This window comes from Melampsora larici-populina (assembly GCF_000204055.1).
Source record: "Melampsora larici-populina 98AG31 unplaced genomic scaffold MELLAscaffold_15, whole genome shotgun sequence".
Classification (NCBI taxonomy): domain Eukaryota; kingdom Fungi; phylum Basidiomycota; class Pucciniomycetes; order Pucciniales; family Melampsoraceae; genus Melampsora; species Melampsora laricis-populina.
The window spans coordinates 1,044,659-1,069,468 of NW_006768779.1; the positions used below are offsets into that span (position 1 = coordinate 1,044,659).

Here is a 24,810-nt window from a genome sequence, read left to right on the forward strand (position 1 = left end):
GGCTGGCTTAGAGGCCAATATGTTCCAGTCCAACATGACTACTTCTCCTCGATGGGCGTTGGGTGATAATGAGTTGTATCTGAGTAGCCTTTTTAGAGTGAGTCAGTGGGCCATCCATCGACCAACGCTGGGTATTTAATGTAGACGGCTTACCTGTATCTCCCAGGTGTGATGGAGTTCTACATAAGACACAACACGGCCACGCAAACTAATGAGGTTGCCTGAAGTCAGCGCATTCATTGTGAGTGTTGAGGTGATGTTAGTATCCAACAAGTAGTTTGCGTGGAATTCAACACGCCGAGTTCGCTGTGATGGACGGAAACAATAAAGTATCGTAAATATAGACGGATGAATTGGGGAATGATGATGAGTAGGATGATTTATTATCGCTGACCGTAGAATTCCAACAACGATGCATGACTTTGATCACTTCCACGGGTGCTCCACAGGTTTGCCTGGTTGACCATTCAACGATCTGACCAAGACCTTGCGCCAACACTTTGTTAACCATACATTGGGGGCGTACTTCAGCATCGTCAATCTCAATGGTGTTTGGAAAATCCTCAAAGAGCATAGGGCGGTCATCAGGACCCCAGACGCCAACTGGTCCATCGAGTCTGTAAGGGCGATTTTCTTGTAATTCACTCTCGTCCCTCTTCGCGGCAATCTTCAAACTGATGCCATGAAGACCGTTCTGATTAACGATCACGCAAGATTTGAAATAGGCGTATCTATGCTCAAATAGACTGTACGCGTCGTTTATCTACACAGATAGAGGCAGGTCATTAGTCATGTAATGAGAAGAAATCACGACAAATGTTGTAGGTCTTACTTCTTTCTTTGTCCAGAAAATACTACTAAAATGCAAAGGAAGCCCAGACGATGCTATATGAAGTTCCCTCAACATTTACTTAGTGGAAAAGGGAGGAGAGTACAATTACAATTGAATATTTCAATATATAACGTAATCAAGTGGATGAGAAGGAGATGTGAAATAATAGCAGGTTTACAGAAGGAACAGTCTCTTTTGTAGCTCTCTAGAGAACATGGCATCGATGAACTCTCATGCGTACATTGATGAACTCTCATGCGTACATTGATGAACTCTCATGCGTATGCCATGGCTTGGCCTCCTTGTGGTTGAAGTGGCAGGTATACACTGCATGGATGATGATCATGGCATCCATCCATGTAGGGCATCTATGATGTCACACGCCGACGACGAGGACTAGAGAGGTTGTCTAATTGTGTCTATATAACTAACATGTTATATGTTGCTCATTTTGCGATGAGAGTCTCAACGCATTCCACTTCATCAGGGATTGTCATGGAGAGGAATTAATATCCCGGTGTTCTCACAATGAAACATATTTAAATACTTATTGAAATACATATCTAACCAATCTCCACACCTAGATACTAAAGTGACAAACGGTAGTTTATATGTACATATAGGATACAGATGAGTTACTAAACAAAACTTTTTTTCTTTGCGGAAATATTACCGAGGCGAAATGGTGATTCAAATGAGTTTACAAGCATTTCTGAGCATTGAATTAGAAATGCAGGGTGCATTGTTTTGGGTGCAGTTCATTTAGGCTAGATTGAAAAAAAAAATCGTAATTAGATATCCAGTTATGCATGGTACGGAGGAACGTCACTTACGGTGAAGTTTAGCCACTCGGTTGAACTCTTTGTGAAAGAATGAACGAGCTTCAGCAACTGTGGCTGTGGGGTTAGCGCGATAGTGGTCTCCCATCGAAACCGGGCCTTTCGCGACTTCTCTCACAAACGCGCGATATCGGTACATTGTCCCAATGACACACTTCCACTCAGTGCCCCACCGAGAGTGCCAATCCGCCCTGGGATTGCCACTAATCGTACTGTCTTCATACCACGCTACAAGTGATGAAACGAGAACAGGTGATGGCCAGCCAGACTGGAGCGCGGCTGCGGTGGACGCTGGTGCCACAGCGGTTCGAGTGCCTGTTGTTTGGATAACTTATCGACTCGTTCTACTAAAAGCTCAATACTACACGACAACCTTCTTCAACTATAAAGCTGAATCTGAATCAAACCAAAGACTTTATCTAAAAGGAAGGAGGTAAACAACACATTTCTAACTTTGATCCTTTTGTTATAAATTGTTATCAAATAGGATTCTTATCTAATTTTAAATCATTTACTCTAATGTAGACTCCTTGTGATTACATTGTTTGATTCAAAATTCGTGTTATAAAGTTGAATCCTATTAGTGTAGTTATTGTTAAGGTATTACCTTTTTTCTCTTTATTCTTTTTCATCATTATCAATTGTGATTACTTACATTAAATGTTATTATTGTTAAGAAATTAAATTTATACATTTGCTCAAAACAAAGAGAGATCCTACCTGTTCACCACAGGTTTGATGTCAACCTTGCTGGCCTGTGTGTCGATTTCGTTATGTACTTGGTCGGGGGAGTCTGTTAAATCGATCATGATGGCGTTCGGTGGTGTGGCAGGAGGGGCACCCTCCTGTGAGATGGAGAGGCTGGGGACGGGTGTAGTCTGGCTCTGTATACTGTCTAACCCGGTCGTGGTAGTTGGTTGAGCTTGGAGTTCAGCTTTGGTATTGGCATTTTGTGTTGGTTCTGTGCCAGCACGGGTTAGTCGGCCCGTCGAGGTACTTTCCGAACCGGTTCTGGGGGAAGAGGGCAGGTCGCAGATTGGGGGTAATTCCATTGATGATATAAAGGCAGAGACGGGGGATTTTGATGGGGAAGCCTTGGTAGACGAGGGAAGGGCACTCAGCGGGACTTCGACCGAAGGGAGTCGCACCACGATTGTTCGTTGGTGGGCTGAGAAGCAATGCGGGTAACTGTCTAGGGTATCGCGCTACATGTGCAAAAGCAAGGTCAGTTATGTCTCAATGGTCAATCAGGCTCATTCGGTGGCCAAACCTTACCCATGCAGTGATCTTCTCATCCCAAAAGATAATTGCTCGATTCCAATTGGGCCCATTGGCTGACTGCAGCGCTTGCACCAAAAGAGGACTTTCCCCAAAACAAGCTTTTGGCCAAAACGGAAACAACACAGTGATTGTCTTAGGTTTTACTTCCTGCGGTTTTTTCCATGGTGTTCAGCGCAGTGAAATGAGTGAAACGGTATCCAAGTTGATACCGTGAAGGTCAGCACTCACATTCAGCCATAATTCAATCATCACTAGCTTGCTCTCATCGATGAGACTCGCGGCCTGACGTTGGGCGGCTTCATCTCGTTGCTCGCGATGGTTCTGGAACATTGCCATCGCTTCTTGCGGCACACGTCGTCCAAGAGAGTTTGAGGTTTGGGCCCATTGGTGATGGCGAGCCTGTGATGCCGTACCTTTAGATTTGCCTCGGGGTGTGGGCTCATTAAGAGCGTGGACGCTCGAATGAGCCATGCGATTGACCAGTGGGTCAGGAATATCCAAAGGAGTGGAGCTGCGAGTCGGGCGAGGGTGTTTTCGGCAAAGCGGGGTGCCGTATTGTAGACAGCACTACAACGTGGGTTAAACGATCAAAGTCAGTATGCAGTGGTTAGTTAAAGATTATGAACTTACTCCGAGGCAATACTGGGAGAGGCAGTCTGTCAACAAGCACGGTATTCCTACCGTCAAGTTAATCACAAAACCCAAACTAAGGCCTTCAGATAATATAGAAATAAGCGGAACTAAATGAGTTTGAGGCGTGGACAACACTAACCAAGATGGATTAAAGGATTCTTTAACAGAAGTTGGAATGTAGTGGATGCTGTGGAACTGATTAAGCTGGAAAGCTATTTAGTTGGTTTTATTATTCTACTAAAAGATGAAGAAAACAAAATGGAACAAAGGAGAAACAAGCCGGGTTTTATACCCTCATCAGTCTTTACCACGCTTACAAGAGAACACTTCGCACATAGTATCTTGAGTTACGTATTTCACGGAGTTCCGCTATTATATGACAGAAATGAATCCCGATTGAGCCCAGCACTCCCTTCGCCAAGAGTCGTCCCATAATACAATTATGTAATCCATCCGTCGGATTGTAAACTGCCCCAGACCAGAAGACTAGCAGCTCCCACTTGCTAGTCAGATAGGTTTTGGATTTCAATGGAACTCGAAGAGGGTTCCCAATCCTTTCGAGAGCCAAGAACTGGGGTAGTCTACGTTCCTCAAGATTTCATAACATCATTGATTAATTCAAGATCTCTCGCACGAGTTCGATGAATTTAAATGATCCAGTTATGTAATAAAGGAAAAAGAAAATAGATAGAATATCAAGAAAGAAATAGAAGAATTGATCTTTGAGAGAAACTAATAAAGAAAAGGAGTGATGAATAGAAATGAATATAACTCGTTCAATGTTCTTAAGTCATGTAGATAACTGTTACTTGTTAGCTAAGAGGTAAGTTGTCTAGGCAACTTATGCCCTCGCTGACACTCCCTCAGACAAAAAAAACCGAAAAAAATGTCTACATCATTTTTTTACCAGTTTTTCCTCTCTCGCCTCCTTCCTGAATCGTCTCAGTAGGGTGGTTCCGTTAGGAATTTCGTCTTCATGGACCCACCGCGCCAAGTCCGGTGACCGGTTTTTAAAAGAGACAAGGAATTGCCTTACTTTTTTATTACCTTTAGTCACTACTCGTTGTTGTAATACTCGTTGTATCACACCTTCCTCTTCCGTTAATTCCGGAGTCGCTTTTTTGTTTACCGTTCTCCTCGGGAATTTATCGGAATCGGAGGAGATATACAACTTCATCAGCGACACTGGGAATACCGGATGTCGCCGAGAATAAGCCCCCTGTAAATCCAGCTCAGCTGCATTTGTTCCTACCATCTTAACAATCGTGAATGGTCCTATAAAAGGGTCTTTTAATTTTGGATTGCCATTCAGATTATTAAAATGGACAGTCGACAATAGTACTTGATCTCCTGCTTTAAAAGGCGGAACAGTATGTGTTTTGTCCCATCGCTGTTTTTCATACATAAAGGCCTTTGTAATGCAATCGGCGGCATGTAATCGCGCAAGTTCCTGCATATGCTAAAAGTTTCCCGCAGATGGGTGAACATCCAGCTTTCCTAACTTCTTATTTGTTAGCATCCGCGGATTTTGAGGTATATACCCCCTTTCCAGTTCGAACGGGGTTCTACCCGTACTAGCATGGACACTGCTGTTATAAGCAAACTCCAAGCCTGGCAAGAGTGATACCCAGTCATGTGTGCATCCTTCACTGTCTTTATACAGCAGGCCGAATGCACAATATCGCCTTATCAAATCTTCCATTGTCTGAATGGTTCTCTCCGCGAGTCCATCCGTTTGGGGATGGTGTGCCGTTGACAGCTTAAGATCACATCCGGCTATCCGCATTAAGGAGGTCCAAAATTCCGACGTGAATTTTGGGTCCCGGTCGCTAATAATAGCCGATGGCAATCCACACTCATTCAACGCACTCTTCCACCATAAATGGGCGAGTCCTTTCGCATCAATGTCTTTATGACATGGTACGAATTTCGCTTTTTTCGACAAGCGACATACGATTACCAGCGCTGAATTATAAGAAACATTGCCTGCTGGTGGCAAGCCAGTCACAAAGTCCATATTTATAATTTCCCATGGCTTTGTTGGCTTTTGTATTTCCTGTAGTAATCCAAACGTCTTTCCCGTTTTTTTGTTGCCTCGCTGGCAAGTGTCGCAGGAACTGATGTACTCAATTACATCCTGGTTGTAATTCAACCACCATGCAGTGTTCTTCACCCGGTTCAACGTCTTATCCAGACTAAAATGACCAGCGAGTATATCATCATGGCAGAGCTTCATAATCTGCTCCTTCATGCTTTCGTGAATAACCAAGCAATGAGACCCCTGCTTACGGTAGTATAGGAGATCATCTTCATAGATAAATTGTCCTTGGTTGAACATTTTCTTCCAAGGCTCATCCAATGAACATACGATTTCATTATTCGTATTCCCATCAGGCTTTTTCAACAGCATTACGATTTTCCTCATGTTGGGACACAGAGCACATCCCTCTGCAACACTCCAGTAGAATTCGCTTTCTAAGTCCACAATATGCAGTCCAAATACCTCTGTGTCATCATCCGGTGCAACGCACGCTGGATTGTCAGGAGTATTAGGCATCGGGTTGCGCGACAAGCAGTCAGCGTTTTGGTGTTTATCACCCGCGCGGTGGCTAATAGTCATCCGTCCCCTGTACTCTTGGATAGCTATTTGCCACCGAAACATGTGCCTGTTCGGTGTTTTCATTCCCAGTAAACTTTTTACTGCCAAACAATCTGTTACCACTTCAAACGTGCTACCATCTAGGTAATAATGTAACTTTTCTAATGCCCACACCACTGCCAGGCACTCGAGCTGAGTCGCTCCATACCGCAGTTCGCCATTTCGCAAGGATCGCGAGATGAAGCATATTGGAACCTCAACCTCCTTTCCTTCAACAACCTGTTTCTGATGTAAGGCCGCCCCTAATCCTACGAAACTCGCATCGGTGTAGACAATAAATGGCTTATCAAAGTCAGGTAGTGATAACGATGGCGCCTCTTGCAGCATCTGCTTCAGGTTATCAAAAGCTCGTTGCCGCTCTTCCGTCCACTCGAAGGCTTCATTTCGTCGAATTAATCGAGTCAGGGAGAGCGCAACTAGCTGGTAGTTCTTAAGATATTGCCTATAATACCCACACATACCCAGGAAGCTCTGCACTTCCTTAACCGTGCGTGGGGGTTGTATATGACTAATCGCTTTCACTTTATTGTCGTCAACCGACATCAATATACCAGACACTATGTGACCTAGCACCTTTGTTGATTTAAACGCGAAATGGCATTTCTTAAAGGCGAGCGTTAGATTTATTTGTTCGAGTTTTGTAAAAACTCGCCGAAGATGTTCCACATGTTCTTCGGTGTTTCTCGAGTGAATGATAATATCATCAATATATATTGTCATCCACCCCTCGCGGATTTCCTTACTAAAGGTTTTATCCATTGTCCGTTGGAACACCGACGGTCCATTCTTGGGACCAAAGGGCATCCTCAAGTATCGATACATCCCACAGTGAGTTATAATTATTAGATAATTACTAGCTCGTTCCGTGTTCTTAAACTGGTGGTATCCTTTATACCCGTCCAATAACGATATCCTGGTTGCACCTTTCAGACCATGTAATATCGCATCAATCCTCGGCATACCATACACATCGGAGACCGTGTAATCATTCAGGGCCCGAAAATCGCCACACATCCTCTTCTTGCCATTCTGATATTGTATAATCACAGGCGAGATGACACAGTCTCGAGGCGTGCGGTCGATTTCCTCAATCACCCCCAAATCTAGCAGCTCCTGTATGCTGTCCTCGATATCTTTTCGTTTATGTGGACTACAAGGGTATGCTTTCTTCTTCAAGCTAGTGGGCATTTTATCTCCATCGATATTCAGGTTTATATCGAATTCATCCACCGACACCTCTCCAAGTTGTCGTTTGCCATGAGCAAACACCATTGGAAAATCCCGAATCACCTTAGATAACAACGTCTTATCTTCAGCGGGTAGCTCAGTATCCCATGTTGCTTCTGAAAACGCTTTTTCAAACGTGTCAGGTTCTGGTGTTGGTATACCACGTATCTCGGTATTTTTCCTTTTTATCTCCGTCTCCATCGACAGCAGTTACTTGCTGTGCAGGGATGCTTTTATCATATGTCAAGGCAAACTTTCGTTTCAAGTTATTACCCAACGTGAAGTATTTATCACAAAGATGAAGTCGCATCCCATATAATAACATGTTATTATTTCCCACAATAAAATATTGCGGAAGTCCCTCATTATCCATTACTACGAACTTCATTACCGCCCGGATGTTACCCCTCTCGTGCCCAAACACCACATTTGCAACATAAGTTCCAATAGGTTTGAGCACCGAGCCGTAACCCTTCCATTTCCCGGTGTCTTCATTTACCAAGTTATTTCTCCATTCCGGATCAACCTTTCGTAAATAGGCACTGGACACAACACTTCCGCCTGCCCCAGAATCTAGCACAATTGTGACCTCATTCTGGTGTACCATGGCTGTGCACCTCGCCGGGCATACGCCTATCACCTCACTTGGTGTTCGTACATATTCGGCTTCTTGTACATCGCGTAATTGCCCTAAATTGTCTGTTAGGAAATGTCCATGTAATATCTCTGTTTCCAGGATCATTACATCTGTATCGTTTCCCTGGATAGCATCATTTTCTACCAACTCCTCGTCTTCTCCCGAATATACGGATGACTCATCGTCTTCTTCGTCAATATTCAAGACTTTATTACACGTATGTCCCGGAGCCCAAGGACCCTTGCATCTATGACAGGTCTTATTCCTAATCCTGTCTTTTGATTCTCCTACCAACGGAATGGTAACTTTCTTCTTTTCTATACTACTCTCGTCCTTTCTCACGACAGTGGTATTGTTAGAAGTATCATTTCTCCATACCCGTCGTCCTGTATTCATGCTCGGTCTATTGACATCTTTCTGATTCGTCAATATCCTCTCACACGTCTTCAAGTATTTGGATATGTCATCCATACCCTTAGTGCTAATGCTAATCGTGTCTCGTACCTCAGCCGGCAGTTTCATCAAGATGTGTTCTTTTATATCTTCATTACTCGCTGATGGATATACTGATTCAATTTTCCTATGCATAGCCGTAAGAAATTGAATAATATCCTGCTCATTATACAAAAACTTCATCTGATGTAACAACGTTAATTGTCGTTGCCTCCATACCGGTCCGCCAAATTTCTTTGCTATCAGCCCTTTCCAGTGCTCCCATCCTTGCTTTTTATGTTGCTTATTCACGGCACGAAACCACGTATAAGCAATACCCTTAAGCAACGATGGTAGCTTCGAAACAATCTCAGAATCAGGCATACCGTGTGAATCCTGGAATGTATCGATTTCATCCACGAAATCTGACCAATCCTCATCCGGTTTTCCACTGAACTTCGGATAACTTTCTATTTTGGGATAGTTCCTCGGATTCGTGTATGAAGTATTAGATATTTCTGCAATATCCGAGTCCTTCTTTGACATGATGTCTTCCTGGAAAACATCCCCAACCATCGTATGATATGGTCTCTTTTCCTCTGTTAACCCGCGTTTTGGCATTATTGGTTGTGTTTCCAACATTACCGCTCTATTTCTATCAGCTTGTAATCTGGAAACGTTCCGTGCTACAGCATCGATATGGTCTTTCATTTCCTGAAATTGACGTGTAAACTCCACTCGTAATTCTCGAGTGCTCTGTCTCTCAATCTCCCGATCCAGAGTCAATTGCTCCATTGCCTCGCACATGTTAGCAGTGTCACGAGTCAACTCCTCCAACGCTGTACTGGTAAGATGCATCAAATTCGCAATTTCTCTCTGATCTCTACCGTACTGTTCTAATATCTCCTCAAAAGCAGCTAACTTGCTATCGAGCATACTATTAGTCTCAGTTACATCATCGATTAAGTCTCTCACCGAAATCATTTCGTCTCTAAATGATTCTATACTTTCGACTTGAGATCTCAACTGACCATTTATTGTGTTAAAATTCACTCTCAGCATCGTCTCCAGCTCAACTAACTTTGTTAGTGCAATGTTATTTGGCGGTAACGATAGTGAATTTATATTGCTAGTGCTCGCACGCCCCCTTGATCCAACTTTCACATTAAGTGGGCTATTTGTAGTAATAGGAGTTGATACAAGGGATGTAGGAACAATACCAAGCTCAGGCCTAGACACTATAACAGAAGGAACAGGAACAATAGGAGGTATGACAGATGATTGTAACGACGGTGAAGGTACAGGTTTAGAAACTTCTTTCCCCTTCACGCTTTTCTTACTAACATCATCCCTTCCGGCACTTGGAAGTTCTCTTGCTCCGTCTCTGTTGGTTGCATAGCTACCGGTTGTAATGGGACCATCGTTCCCTTGGGATATGGGTACGATGGGTTCAGCTCGATATGTTGCGGAACTACCGGATATGGCACCTTGCGCTTGTGGGGGTAGTTCTCGACTTGTCGAGGTTGATGTCCCGTCAATGGTATGAATCCGTTGTTGGCTCTTGGAGCGGACGGTGGATTCGGACGAGGTCTCACTTCTCTTGTGGGGTGATGGGTCCCTAGATAGGTGATCTCGGGAGCCTTGAGGATCACCAATCGAGCTTCCAAGTCGGCCACATGGCTCTTGAGTTGGAGTACCTGGCGCTCGTATGCCGTGATGGTTTCCCGAAGGACCATGATTTGATCGTCCTTGGGGTCCCTTCGGGCGAACTTCATGTCTCGAAGAGTTCGTAACCCTTCCTGACCTAAGTCCTGTGGTTATCACGGGAGGTAAGTCAAACAATCCCTTACCTCGCTTGGATATCACAGGGCCACTAACCTCCATGGTTGCGTTATTAGCACTCGCCGACGGATCTCCGTGGGTGTAAACTAATACGTCGTCTTGGTCATCGACGATGGCTCCCGCTCCTCCCTGAGCTTCCGCAGATGTCATAGAATCGGCCATTACAGTGTCTGTCGCTGCACTTATGCCCGTTCCTGTTTTACCGTCTTTCTTACCACTAGCTTTAGTGGTAATGACGGCTGCAGGAGCCAGAACAGGTGCGTTGATCTCATAGTTGGACATATTTCGTCTATTGAGATCAACGTCACCAGCCATTATGATGGTCGAGTTAAGCGGATGCAAAGAGTAAAAAGTATGAAGGAAAATGAAACGATCGGATTTGAAAAGGTGAATCAGTTAGTCAGTTTCTATTCGTACTTCTGTACTTATCCCCAATGAACAAACGAACCTGTAATGTAAAAAACTGTGTTTTTCGGCTAGATGTTGTTCTAATCGAAGTTCAACAAGATCGATGGGACAAGTACTACCACAGGACAATCAGAATCTGTCAGTTTTTATAACTAACCGATTCTCCCAAGCTCGACTTACAAGGAATCGGCTTTGGATTGTTGTTAGTGGTGAGGTGTATTACTATGACTTTCTTTAGCTGTTCGTTTCAAACCAAATATCAGTATTCGGATTCGACAAACTTTATTAGTAAGGTCGAATCGCGATTTGATCGGTTTATTATTATAACCTGCAGATATATTGCGATGTTATAATAAGAGAACTCAATCGTGATGGTAGGTATGAATTCCTAGCAACTTCGGCCAGACCCCCAATTGTCAACAAGCACGGTATTCCTACCGTCAAGTTAATCACAAAACCCAAACTAAGGCCTTCAGATAATATAGAAATAAGCGGAACTAAATGAGTTCGAGGCGTGGACAACACTAACCAAGATGGATTAAAGGATTCTTTAACAGAAGTTGGAATGTAGTGGACGCTGTGGAACTGATTAAGCTGGAAAGCTATTTAGTTGGTTTTATTATTCTACTAAAAGATGAAGAAAACAAAATGGAACAAAGGAGAAACAAGCCGGGTTTTATACCCTCATCAGTCTTTACCACGCTTACAAGAGAACACTTTGCACATAGTATCTTGAGTTACGTATTTCACGGAGTTCCGCTATTATATGACAGAAATGAATCCCGATTGAGCCCAGCACTCCCTTCGCCAAGAGTCGTCCCATAATACAATTATGTAATCCATCCGTCGGATTGTAAACTGTCCCAGACCAGAAGACTAGCAGCTCCCACTTGCTAGTCAGATAGGTTTTAGATTTCAATGGAACTCGAAGAGGGTTCCCAATCCTTTCGAGAGCCAAGAACTGGGGTAGTCTACGTTCCTCAAGATTTCATAACATCATTGATTAATTCAAGATCTCTCGCACGAGTTCGATGAATTTAAATGATCCAGTTATGTAATAAAGGAAAAAGAAAATAGATAGAATATCAAGAAAGAAATAGAAGAATTTAGAATATCAAGAAAGAAATAGAAGAATTGATCTTTGAGAGAAACTAATAAAGAAAAGGAGTGATGAATAGAAATGAATATAACTCGTTCAATGTTCTTAAGTCATGTAGATAACTGTTACTTGTTAGCTAAGAGGTAAGTTGTCTAGGCAACTTATGCCCTCGCTGACACAGTCTTTGTTTGCGGCGGTTTTATGACTTTGAGCAGTTGGGCCCTCAGTCGGTCGTTTGCAAACTACGGAAGGTTTTGACCTGGGTGCTCGTCCATTTGGCGTGTTTGCAGGGGTTCCTAAACAATTCAAGAAGGGATGGTAAGGATGTCCGGGATTCCGTTCAGGGGCAGGCGTAAGGACTTGTCCGGAAGGCGATATACGGGGACCCCAGTCGCCTTCTTTCGAAATGATTGGTCTGGGTGCACCGAGGTTGATGAGGGCGAGTTCATGATTAAGTTGATCGCACCGCCAGGTTTTCCAGTTGTGATTGTTCGCGGGGGTTGGGCACTGTGATGTGATTTGAAATGCGTAAGTAATCATCAAGTCAATGAATTGGAGCGCTTCACTTGCCCCAATGAGCCAGGAATCGGTATTCGCCCTTGAATAGATCATCGGGGTATCGCATACTGGGCAGAGTAGACCTACTGGTCCTTGTTTGCCGGGACCGGGGGGAAAGGGAAGGGGGGCGCCAGGGTTGACCATGCGGTAGGTTTCCTTGATGAGCGTTGGGACCGCCATCCTGACGTGAGGTGACCAAGATTGAAAATGGGTTGAAAGAAAGGCCTTCGGGTTCGTATTTATGCATGGCGACGAGATGCATTGGTGAAGGTGTGCCGTCTCTTTTTGGCGAAAAAAAAAAAATTCGAAACAGGGGGCCCAAAAAAAACCCATGAAACACGGGGAAACAGGGATCTGTGACAGGCGCTGGCAAAAACATTTCGGCCCAAATACATCTTTTGTTATGTTGATGTTCAGGTAGTACATGTAATATGTGAATATGCTTACAGTATGTTAGTACTGTGTAGCTGTATTATCACGTTATCAGTGATAATATCATTATCACATTATCAGGAAATTTCCCCGGGTTCTTTGGTGCTCCCGTGTAAAGCTGGGGAAAAGTGACATTGCATTGCACAGTGCCACTAGCAAAGCTTCAAGCAAGATGAAGTAACCAAAAAAATGACCCCTACATCAGTCAATATGCCTTTGAGGGTGGAATAGACACAGGAAGATTTGGCTTTTGAGTTACTAGTGTCCAATCAACAATAAACTTGAAACAAAAGAGAGCCCAGTAAAATTGAAAATCACATGGAAGCAAATGTTGACCAGGACAAGCACAAACAAGGGGGATCATCATACCTTGAACATAATGTAAGACAAAAGTCACTTGCTTGTTTACAATGAAAAATGATGAAAGACAAACATACACCAAGATGGAGATCACAAAGGAGGGAAAAGGGGGTCTTGAAAACATAATTGAAAGTATTTGAGATTAAATCAAAGAGCTAGATTTTTCGAAAGATGGAGAATGTAAGTGGAAGGTGAAGTGGTAAGGTGGTAAACAAACGATGACGGAAATACTGTACCTCAATTCAAAAGGTAAACCAATGATATCTGACCAAATAATGATTAAGATCTTAAGTAGTACTCAAGTGACTCAACATTCCCACATAATCATCAGTCAACAGCAAGTGACTAACAGCTAAACACCTCACTGTGATTGCCCCCAGAAGTTAGATTGTATGCATTGATTTGACCTCTTGTCTTTTGTCGGTTTTTTGAACCTCAGCTCATACAGTTTGACTTGACTTTTTGAGGTCAATAATGACCTGAAGGCATCTCAAAAAAGATGTTACTGCAAGGTATGAACTTTGTGAAGGACTGCATTTACATTGAATCAAGTAGCTGGCCTGTGAAAATGGTTATTGATGATACAATATGCCATGTGCCCTTCAGATTCCTAACCCTTTTTGAAAGCTATGAGCCTAGCCCAAGACATGGAAGATGACTTATTGGAGTCCACCAATTTTTGCACTATAGGAAGTGGTAGAGAGCCATTATGTGCGCAAAAAGAATTTGTAGAATTTATGGTGTCTACATCATGCATGGGGTAAATATTGTTCCAATGCACAATGTTGTCTCAATGATCACCTGTTTTCAATCCTCACACTTCATAAATGCTTACAAAACATTAGAAAATTTCTAACACAATGATGTGTGATACATACCAAGTGATTGAGTGTAGCAAATGTAAGCTTACAGAGCAGTGACAGGGCACAAAGAATTAGTTTGGTAAGGTCATGATGTCTAAACTAAAAGGTTGATCATCAAAAAAAATTAAAAACCATATAATAGCACAAGAAGTATTCTTCAAGTTTTAAATATCCTTGTCTAGGGTTCACCACTTCTGGAGAATCCAAATTGAAGCCCTTTCCTCCCAACCTTTTCAAAAGAGAACTCTGCAATGTTGGATCCATATTCTGAGAGTACAGAGGGGACCTTTTTGGTGCCTGTGTAATATGAGTGTCTTGAGCCCAGGAGTGTGGGACAACAGTGGCCAAATGAATCTCTTGCTATGAAGCTACATAAGAGCCCTCAATAAAAGCAAAACTTGCAATCACCTCAGCATAGCACTGGAAGATGCTGTCAAATGGAAGAAAAATTGGATTCTCAATCTTGAGGAAATCATCTTGTTCTGTTCAAGCTTACATACCATCAGTTCATAAATCCAGACCACCTAGCATTGCTCCTTTTTGAAAACCTCAGCGTCCCTTTTTGGAAGAGTCAGGATATTCTCATCTGAATCACTGTCCACTCTACTCTTTTTTGCAAGACCAAAAATCAACTTCAAAACTGTTGCCCGCGGTCATCGTCCCAAGGGCTGCAAGTCACGTCTCAGGGGCTTCACACATTACAACACATTTTTTCCAACATATCGACCCTTGAACCCAATTACACCACGAAGCAAGTTTCTATATATGTAAAGAACAGATGACATCCGCATCCTAGCACTCTCAGAAGATCAGTCAAATAAGCCTCCCTGAAGGAGAGAGAGAAACACGAATTCAAAAGCTAAAAACAAGATACAGGAGAACTGAAGTAAGCTCTAGGAGCTTTTAAGCCTTTGCCTTTTTGGTTTCTACTGAGCTTTCTACAGTGATTCCAAACTTTTCAGCTCGCTTCCTTTTCCGTTCTTCCCATTCTAAATCGGTTGGAGTAAGCTCAGTAGTTTTTGCGGGTGTAGCGTTAGGCCCATTGGATCGCTTCGATCGATCACCGCGTTCACCTAAGGCCCGATCTAGTGCTTCGATCTTGACTGCAGTAGGTTCGCACCCAAATTTCTTGGCTCTTTCTAGTTTTTTGAGCTCCTCTGATCCAGCTTTATCGTCGGATGCGGCAAGACCGAAGCGTTGGGCACGTTGAGCACGCTTCGCGATCTCGGCCTCGACTGCTGACTGGTGGCTCTCATCGGTCTTGCCGTTGGGTGTCGCGTCAGAGGTCGTAGTTGGAGTTTGAAGCTGTTTGACCACTGAGGGATCGGATATCTGTGAAGCATTGGCGGGTACGACCGAAGCGGCAGGTTTGGCGGCAGAAGCACCCCCTGAGGCTGATAAAGACACGGTGGTGGAGGGAGGGACTTGAGCGGGGAGTGATGTGTTGGTATCTGGCGATGCAGAGTTCACAGTGGTCGATAGAAGACGAGTGATCAAGTCAGCCTTTGTTCCAGATATGGGTAGGCTAGCTTTGGCACAAAGGGCCTAAACATGAAAATTGACATCATTGGGCATTAGGTAGGATTCGAGAGGATTGAGTAAGATGATGAAGAACATACCTTCAAATCGGCCACCTTGAGCGCGGTCAAGGAGCTTTTAGATGGTGTAGAGGTGGCAGACATGATGAAGTTCGAGTGTGATGTGGTCTCTTGGAAGTTGTGGAACTGGCCTTGATCAACAACGCGACCGATCAGCTTGAATCTACATATGTATGGGATACTTAAAGCCATGACCTGCTTGACACCGACACTATGGCTTTACATATTCTATGTAACAAAGACAGCTGTCCACGTGAAAGCTTTGAAGTCAACGGTCTAATCACGTGACCAAAATTCCTCTCATCCATGACCATTATCCTGAAACGCAGACCGACCATCATCTCCCTGCTGACCAAACACAACAATGAACAGATAAATGTCGGAAGACAGGTGAAAGCAAGAGTCGGCAAATAAAGTTATAAGTCTATTGAACATATAGGAATATTCGATATCTTTTAATACGAGCAACGCTAGAACGACTGTCGTCCTCTCGCCAGGGGTGGTGATTTTGGCAACATGGCTGAACTTATTCAAGTCGCTCATCAACCCGAGCCGAAGTTTAACAAATGGAGTGATTCAAAAGAAAGACACGGTGGATTCGTAGGTGATAAAGTAGCGATAGGTAGGTTATGGAATTATGAAAGCTTTTTAGTGTTCATCAAATATTCATCGACGACTCTGTGTTTAGATGTATCCGCCTTCCTTGCTTTCTAGCTTGCACGATATCAACGTGAATATCTGTGTAGGCCATATTGAAGTTAAATTAACAACTCGATATTAGAAATAGGTTGTGAGATAAAATTGGACGCAGTTTCTCTGCGTGGAATAAAATCCATGCTAATGATTATCGAGATGTGATTTGTTCAAAAAACAGGAGAAGGTTTTTTTCAGATACATTCTTTCAAATTATATTGATTTCACAAGGGTCCCGACAACTCTCGAGATTGTGTTTCTGCATGCGCAAGGAGAGTGGATGTGTATAGTTGTTGGATGTTGTTTGTCGTACAAAGGCTATGGACTCTGGATAGAAAGAAGCAATATATCATGGTTGACTTGTACTTATAGGGTGTATCACCACTTTGATATGAGAATTGAAATATCTATGTAGGGGGTTGGAGAAGATCGGAAAGGCTCTGTTGACTGAAGTACATGACTATCCCAATTTGGCTTTTTGTATGCGCACACTCCTTGTTTCAAAGCGCATATATCCTTGAAGATCTCTCATTCGGAAAAATGACCATACGGCTGCTTTCGGCCACAAGAATGATGTAACGGTAGGGAGATCTCATCAAGCCTTGATTTATACTATATCGACAAAAATAGCTTTGTAACACAAGCAAGACTGTAGTTTTCCAGAAATGTTTTTGGATAAGTCGTACCATGTGGTGGTACACTTCAGTAAATTCAACTCGCAAAGGCATTTGATCATATGTCCCTACTCTCGGTATCCATTCAATTCACTGATAGAAGGAACTTCGCTATAAAGCATAGGTATCCGCGTCAAAGTGTGAAAGCTGTGACCTTGGCTAATGTGCTCTAACAATGTATTGTGTGCATATCAAATGCTTGGGGTAGCTTGATGGTACGGGGTCCATTGACTCCTTGTGTAGCTAGGAGGATTGCCACTGACATTAATCACAAAGAGAGAAAACTCTTCACCAGATCAGGGTAATTATAGAAACTTTTGTCTTCTTTCAAACTCTTCATAGTCAGAGATGAAGGCGAGCAAGAACGAGGAAAGCTTAGCATAGGCTAAAAGAATGAGAAGAAATGATTCTTGATAAGGAGCAATTCTTGATATCGTTTAGAAAATATATCTCTATGCTGGTAGTTTTCGCGAGAAGCGGACTAGGAGAATGAGATGAGGATGTGTCAAAATTACAGATAAATAGAGATGAAACAAAAGGTGTAAGGAAGTAAGGGAGAAGGGAATTGCAGAGTGATAAGGTTCTGGGGCGAGATGAATTTTGACTTACTGTCTGCTGATATCTCTCAGAGGCTGTGCTGATAATTAGGGTTCACTTCTGAGCACTGAGTGGCCTATCCCCGCCAGGAAAATGAATACATATATATCCTCCGCTACCTTCAAAATCTCATCCTCTATGTAATCACCGTGCCTGCAATCACAGGGTTGTGATTGTGTTTATCCCTTGGCGCGTGCTTCTATCGACAAGATTGGATCGAATTTATTGTTGCGTCGCCACGAAGAAATTCGCTGGACAAATGCGATAGAATGCGATCTTCTAGTGCACGAGCAAGTAACGTCAGATTAATATGCCTCCGACAAGACTCACGCTCCGCTCGCAGGGCGGTATGTATCATTTCTAGTGAATTTAGCAGATGAGAGCTGGTGAGAGCGATCAAGATTATGGATCCATCCATGCACACCGGCCATTATGCCGAAGTCAGTCGCGTCAACTGGCAGCGGTGCAGATTCACTTGGCATTTATAGTTCCATAAACAATTTTTGGTTCAAGCCAACAACGGGGGGACTTGTCAGTTGTGATCTGCCCTGGACCACCCGGTGTTTGTTCTGTTACATAGGTGTCTTCAGCTCATTGCGGGAGATAACGGAGCCTTCTGAATTACGCCATGCGGAAGCTGGGCTAAGGATGCCAAGAAAGAGGACCCTCGAAAGCTCCTACTGAGGTATCTGATGAAAACTGTTTTCGAGTTTTAAGGCTCTACACTATGCATCAGTGCTCGCCTCAAGACGGAGAGCACATCAAATGATGCGCTCAGGGTAAGGCTATCGAATGAGCCCAGGCAGAGTCCACCAAGCCTTCTCACTACGGCGTAAATTGCAAAGGTGCAATTTTTTTTCGACCTCCAAGGCCCAAACCTGACCATCGATTTGTGGCCAATTTTCAGCTGTTACAGCCAAATATCTCCAGAAATACTGATGCCGCGAGGCTGCAAGTTGGCTCAAACGAAAGCCTTCATTCTCACGCGCATTTTAAGCTTCTGTAGGTTTAAAAAGGGAGCTGTTTAGTGCCCGAAAACTCTTCCAACAAATGGTCAGGTTTTTCATTAATCTCATCTCGAGAATTTATAAATACAAAAGCTTGACCAATTCTGATTTTTGCCTGCAAAACTCAAGCAAATTGGTGGGGAATTTGTGACAAACTTTTCTGACTGAACTGTAGATGAGACATCAAAGGAGATCAAAATGGATTATCGCCTTAGCATTTCATATTTTCATCCTCCTTCTGATTTGCACCGGTGCTGTTTTCCTTTTTATATTATGTTTGAAGCTATGGTAAATACAAAGCCTTAGTCTTCCGCGTCCTCAGCTTTAAAACATTTCTATATGTAGTACATATATGGTACTGTGTACAGTCGATTGCAGAAAGTTTGGAAACTTTTGCCCGCCAAACTTGAGCAAACTGGCGCGGAATTCTTTCCAAGCTTTGTGAAATTGACTGTACATGAATCAAGGAAATGGCCGCCATAAGCCGCCATGGTGCACAGGCAAGCACAGACCCACGAGAGAGTCGCGACCATGAGAGTGAGAAATGACAAACTTATCCACGTCTTCGACGAGCTTCGACGTGCTCTTTTTTCCTCGAGAGCAGGCCTTGTGCAAGCTGAGAGAAAAACCAAGGTGCGAGACAAACATGAAGGGTCGAAGTCTGTTGAACTCTTTTAGGATCCTATGAAAGATTCCAAATGAACTCGAACTAAGGAAAAGAAACTTGACTACATCGTACAATTCTACCAATTCAACTCAATCCTTTCTGGAGCGTTCTCGTTCTCAACTTCTCGCGAGTCGATCACATCTTTTGCATTCATACTCATATCATGAACTTAAATCTTGTTCATTGTTTAAATAAACTCAGTGTACAAGACTTGCTCACCGTATCTATTCTGAGCTGAAATTCATAAAGCTGACTAAAAGAAACTTTACCCCTCTGTCGATGAACAAAAATCTTCACATCGTAGAGCCACTGTCCTGATATTTTCAGTTACTGTAAATTTTTCAAGCTCACCGATAAAGTCAACAACAGCATAGCTTTCACATAAGTAAGAAGACACGCTTAATTCGAGATGGAAATGTCCTATAGTAAGCTCTCTTAGTGTTAGGATTGATATCTATCCGTCTCAAGGGACCTTTTCGAAGAACAATAGTTTACATCGCCCCGTTTACATCCATATAGAGATTCATATATCATTAATTTCTTGAACTTGATTTTGCTTTTATATCTTCTTTATCTTCTTCAGTTCATCATTTGAAGACCTTTAAATAACTTGAGTCCAACTTAACTCACAGTGATCCACGATATAATTAGCTTAGATCGGTCGTTCAACTCCGTTCACTTCTTCACTTCCTTGATGAGACTGCCCATCCCTACTATCCCAAGTGAATTCGCCGAGCTGGCGCAGGAACTCGGCTTTTTAGCTTAAATTCAGCTCATTTTCGACCCGGAGATATAGAAAGCTGACCTAAATATCAACATCCTCCTCAACTCCTTCAGCTCAGTGGTCTCGCAGCGGCGCGGTCTATGTAAGATCGCTTCCATTTCAACCACATCGCTCCATCCCAATTAAATCCACTACACCTGCTCTAGTTTGCCCCTACAGGATGAAAGACTAGACCATTGAGAACTTATCATACAAGTCCAGTCCTCCCTTCTTTCCGAATCTCTTAGTGTTACTTCTTCCCCTGTGCGTCACTTCTCGTCGTGACCTGCCTCCAACTTCCGTTCGGTTGCCAACATCATCCGACTTACCCTCTAGTTTCAGCGCCGTGTTACTCTACTGAACCACTAACTACTATATCTCTTACCGTAGTTGATTCCCCTTACCAAATCACCCTCAAACATCTCACCTCTGACCATAAGCCTGCTCGCGTTTGCGCAGTTATATATACTGCGACGAACAGTCTCAGACAACTTTTCGCAAGCGCAATCGGAGTTCATCGTCAAAACCTGTCCCAGTTCTCGTTTCCTGATCCGGTATTTTGGTTCCTCCTCCCCACCTCTTTTACACCCCCTTGTACAAGTTCCAGCGTGGAGCATCTTTGAAAACTGCGTACTGACATTCACGCACGTAGTCCCTATCCGCGTCTCCACAAGACTTCCCTTGTGGCATTTGAATCCGATCAATCTCTTTCGAAATAGGAGAAAAAAAGTGCGGAGAGAGGCAATAGAGCGGTAGTAACCCATCTGGGAGCGCTCGGCACTTTTTCAAGCTTGTTCATCAGCTAAGTTCACGTGAGTTTAGTTTCCTGATCGATGTCTCATTCCTGATACCACTCACCTTGCTAAGACATTGTATCATTTTACATCTTTCTTACCGGATGTTTGACGGGGCTCCACACTTTGTGTTCCATCGAAATTCGAATGACGTCCACTGCATTTACTCTCCTAACCATTTGCACTTGCACGTACGTATCCATACGACGTATTTTCGGCCTTTCAAATTCACATACGCGTCTCGGAATGCTGGCCCAAATGTACTCCTGCCTGCGAACTGGGTTATCGGCCACACAAATTATTTCACTTGGTAGCCGCCACAATTTTCAAGACTATAACTCAATTCAAAAAGGCAGTGATACGCTTTCAAGGCACTCTCTTGCCATTTTTCAATCCTGTTGGATTGATCGCCTAGCTCAAAGAGTGCAGCCTCTGAAAATCTGTTTGCTCGATGGATCGTCTGCCACTACCCGGCTCACGGCCTACATTGCCGTCACTCCGATCCCAGGTGGGAGAATACCTTCCCGAGCCTGACCCGCGTAAATCATATCAACTTTCTCACGCTCCCGACTCCTTTCACTCCCATCGCCGACAATCGATCACTTCTTTATCGATCTCACCTGGACCACGAAGCTCTTTCTCAAGGCCACCCCTCACCGATGATCGCTCGTTTTCCTCAAACTCTTTGGGAAGCTACGGTAGTACCTCATCATCAGGACCTCATACATCATCTTCCATGCATTCTGCTTCAGGCTCGTACACCAACGGAGCTTCCCAGCCGTCCATGCATGCTACAAGATCAACGTGCGTGACGAGTTCTGTTGCTCCAATGTGATTCCATCCCTAGTAGATCCTGACACGTGTTCTTTTCTTGATGCTCTTGTCCTTCTCTTACCTCATGAATGTGGAATAATTGGATCCTATGAATATGTAGCGTCTCAGTCGCCTGCACCAATTGTCGATCTGCGCATCTCGCTTGCTCGGAGACCCGACCCTGCAGGCGCTGTGTTCAAACAGGTCGATCAGCCACGTGTATTGATGTAGAGGTTAGTCGCATCTCAATTCAATCATTCCTCCTTAGCCATCCTTGTGGCCATCGAGAGTGACTCGGATGCTGAGCAAATGGCCAGTAATGATTTCACACTCTTGTCATCATCTTCATAAAAGCCTCATAGGGCGGTATGAATGATATTCAAGTTAAATTGAGAAGGCGGCTGACTGTAAGATCCTAGAATGCTGATGTTGAAACTTCTCACTCTCCGCCTGTACCACACCTCTTTGCAATAGCCAAGGAAACGCGGCCGGCCAAGGGCTTCTGAAGCTCCTCCTGTCACCAATACCATGGCCACAGCGATGATGCACAATCTGAGAACGGAATCACCACGTTCAGGACGCCTGGGCTACCCTTCAGATGATTTGACAATCATCATGAGCACTTCCCTTCGATGTGCACGAGTCTCAGAAGCACTGACACACATCTTGGGATATGTGAGTAGTGAAACTTTCCAATCTGAATATGACCTTTTGCTCATAGTCAAATGTTCAATGTTATTAGGATCTACAAACAATGCTCGAGCAACCTCTGTCGGCTTTCATCAGCCGTGAAGAAAAACAAGATTATGCTCGTTTCTCCCTCAGATTACTTTCGTATCCTGGTGTAGCTTCAAGACCAGTACCAGTGTCTTCACAAATACTACACCAAACTCCTTACAACGAGCTCATCACACCATTAGCTGGAGCTCCTTCCCATGCACACGCCTTTCGGCTCCGAACCATCGATGGCAATTCCCTTCCTTTCCGATTCGAATCTTACCTCGGTGCCGGTTTCGGTGCTCACCCAGCCAAGCCAGACAGTCTAAGACTTGCATACGTCGTCCTTAGACTAACTTTGCTTACCAACGACGAGTCGTCTCGGCATAGCTCTGGATCCTTCCATAGTCCGTCTAGTTCTGGAGAATCCTACTGCACCAATCCATCGTCATCAGTCCGATCATCATCTCGTTCACGAAGCGATGTTCGAGGATATGATAATGAGATGTTGTCATACCCAAGACCATATTCCCAACCTGGTATATACCGTTAATCAACTCAATCCCCACTACTTTTGTGTTTGCTCCGAATTTCTTGGAGTACATGGTGTGTTTAAAATCAACTTTCCAGTTAGAATTATAATCCTTTGAGATTTATCAAAAGCAATGCATAATATCCTTATCCTACATAGAAGATAAAATCAGGAGCAAAGAAAGAATTAAAGTCCCGAGAAGATTTAAATGTACTTGACTCAAGCTAGAGGCTAAAGATATTGAGACTGTATTCTTAGGGTTTCTATTGAAAAAGTGATATTTTAAGTTTCTATCTCGCTTCATTTATCATTATGAATAAGACACTTAAAAAAGCAAATAGATGTTTATTAAATTGAGCTTTTAATTATCTAACGTATATCATCTTGGGATTTTTGATTGGATTTGAATTACTATTTCTTTTCTTGAAATCGTTGTATACATATCTTGAAAGAATGATAACTGATCTTTAGAATTATTAATGTAATGTGATGTGATATGGGAGGTAAAAAAAGTATATATTATAAATACAAGATTAATAGAATGGAAAAACTACTGTTATTGTTATCAGAGGCTGTTTATATGATTCACATCTTTGTAGAGGAGACAGACTCAATGAGTATCCTTTGTTGTTTATATTTTGCAAGAAAATCAATGTTGTACATTGAAATTGGTTTGTATTTGAATTCTTCAAGGTTCCCTTTATCATAGGTTCGATCAAGGTGTGAAATTTTCAGGAGGTCAAACTTATGAATAGCTTTGCAAGTGAATTCAGCTTGCCCGTGAGAGTTGAGAATTAAACTTTCAGTTTGACTGAAGCAGTACAATCTTCTCGCTCGTTACCTAAGGAAAAGCTGGCAACCAAGACAAAGGAGATGTTCCTAATTATATTCCAACATGAACATCAAATGAACACTTTTATGAGGTTTGTAAGTAGATTTCAGTATAAATGCACTTGATCTATAACCATCAAACATATATCGAAAACTGAACCACCAGAAGATATGGTTCAGAATCATCATTAGGGGGGTCGAAGGTGGCCAGAAAATGCTTCAAACGTTGGGTACTCTGGCCTTCCAGCCCTTCATTATTTTTGAAAAAGCATTTGTGGAAAAAATTTCTGAATGTGCTTCACGGTGTTTTTCATTTTTTTACAACATCAAGCAGAATTCATGTTGCAAAAGTTGTGTTTCAGGCATTTTTTCAACTTGAACCTCCCTATTTGTGTTTTGTGTTTCTAATAATTTTAATCATTATTCTCCATCTTTCTCTTCTTCTTATTCTAGTTTCTATCAGTGTATGTAATGACATAGTAATGGTCACAATTTTCAATTATGTCACCAATGATCAGAAAAACTTTACACATCAAGGTAAGAGCATGGTTCAGCCTGGTACTCTGTCACTACTTGGGTCCGTAGTAACTAAGCCTTTCACTAGCTGTAAACAGGAGAGGGGTGGTGGATATACCAGGATCCTTGTTCATAGACATAGTTATTTTTGGTGCTTTTTATGACAAATCTTAGCACTTACTACAGTTATTCAGCCAAGTTTGAAACATTATTTTTAGATATAATCTCCTAAAATATCAACAAATCAACAAATTGATCTTCTCAAACCTTGTGTCAAAATCTATATTTTTTCCATAAAACTTCCCTCTTTTCCCCATTTCCATATGGTGTTGTGTATCACAACTTTTGTTATTTTGAAATATCTTAGCACTTGCTACAGTTTTTCAGCCAAGTTTGAAACATTATTGTTAGATATAATTGCCTCAATTATCAACAAATCAACAAATCAATCTTCTCAAACCTTGTGTCAAAATCTATATTTTTTGCCATCACATTTCCCTCTTTTC

General features: G+C 42.8%; 3 protein-coding genes across 3 annotated transcripts; 1 reads left to right on the forward strand and 2 right to left on the reverse strand.

The window, feature by feature from the left end:
- Window positions 1–289: 289 nt before the first annotated feature.
- On the reverse strand, window positions 290–12,627 carry MELLADRAFT_62657 (uncharacterized protein; the record flags this gene model as incomplete). The annotated part of the gene is made up of 7 exons (XM_007409299.1): window positions 290–763; window positions 1,666–1,728; window positions 2,418–2,876; window positions 2,947–3,099; window positions 3,181–3,519; window positions 3,583–3,658; window positions 12,149–12,627. 7 exons carry the CDS (start codon window positions 12,625–12,627, stop codon window positions 290–292), a joined length of 2,043 nt encoding a protein of 680 aa, XP_007409361.1.
- Window positions 12,628–15,005: 2,378 nt separating this feature from the next.
- Window positions 15,006–15,784, reverse strand: MELLADRAFT_85773 (uncharacterized protein; the record flags this gene model as incomplete). The annotated part of the gene is made up of 2 exons (XM_007409298.1): window positions 15,006–15,647; window positions 15,722–15,784. The coding sequence occupies 2 exons, from the start codon at window positions 15,782–15,784 to the stop codon at window positions 15,006–15,008; spliced, it is 705 nt and encodes a 234-aa protein (XP_007409360.1).
- Window positions 15,785–21,346: 5,562 nt separating this feature from the next.
- Window positions 21,347–22,978, forward strand: MELLADRAFT_105907 (uncharacterized protein; the record flags this gene model as incomplete). Its single annotated transcript, XM_007409199.1, has 4 exons — window positions 21,347–21,699; window positions 21,830–21,941; window positions 22,183–22,383; window positions 22,451–22,978. 4 exons carry the CDS (start codon window positions 21,347–21,349, stop codon window positions 22,976–22,978), a joined length of 1,194 nt encoding a protein of 397 aa, XP_007409261.1.
- Window positions 22,979–24,810: the final 1,832 nt, after the last annotated feature.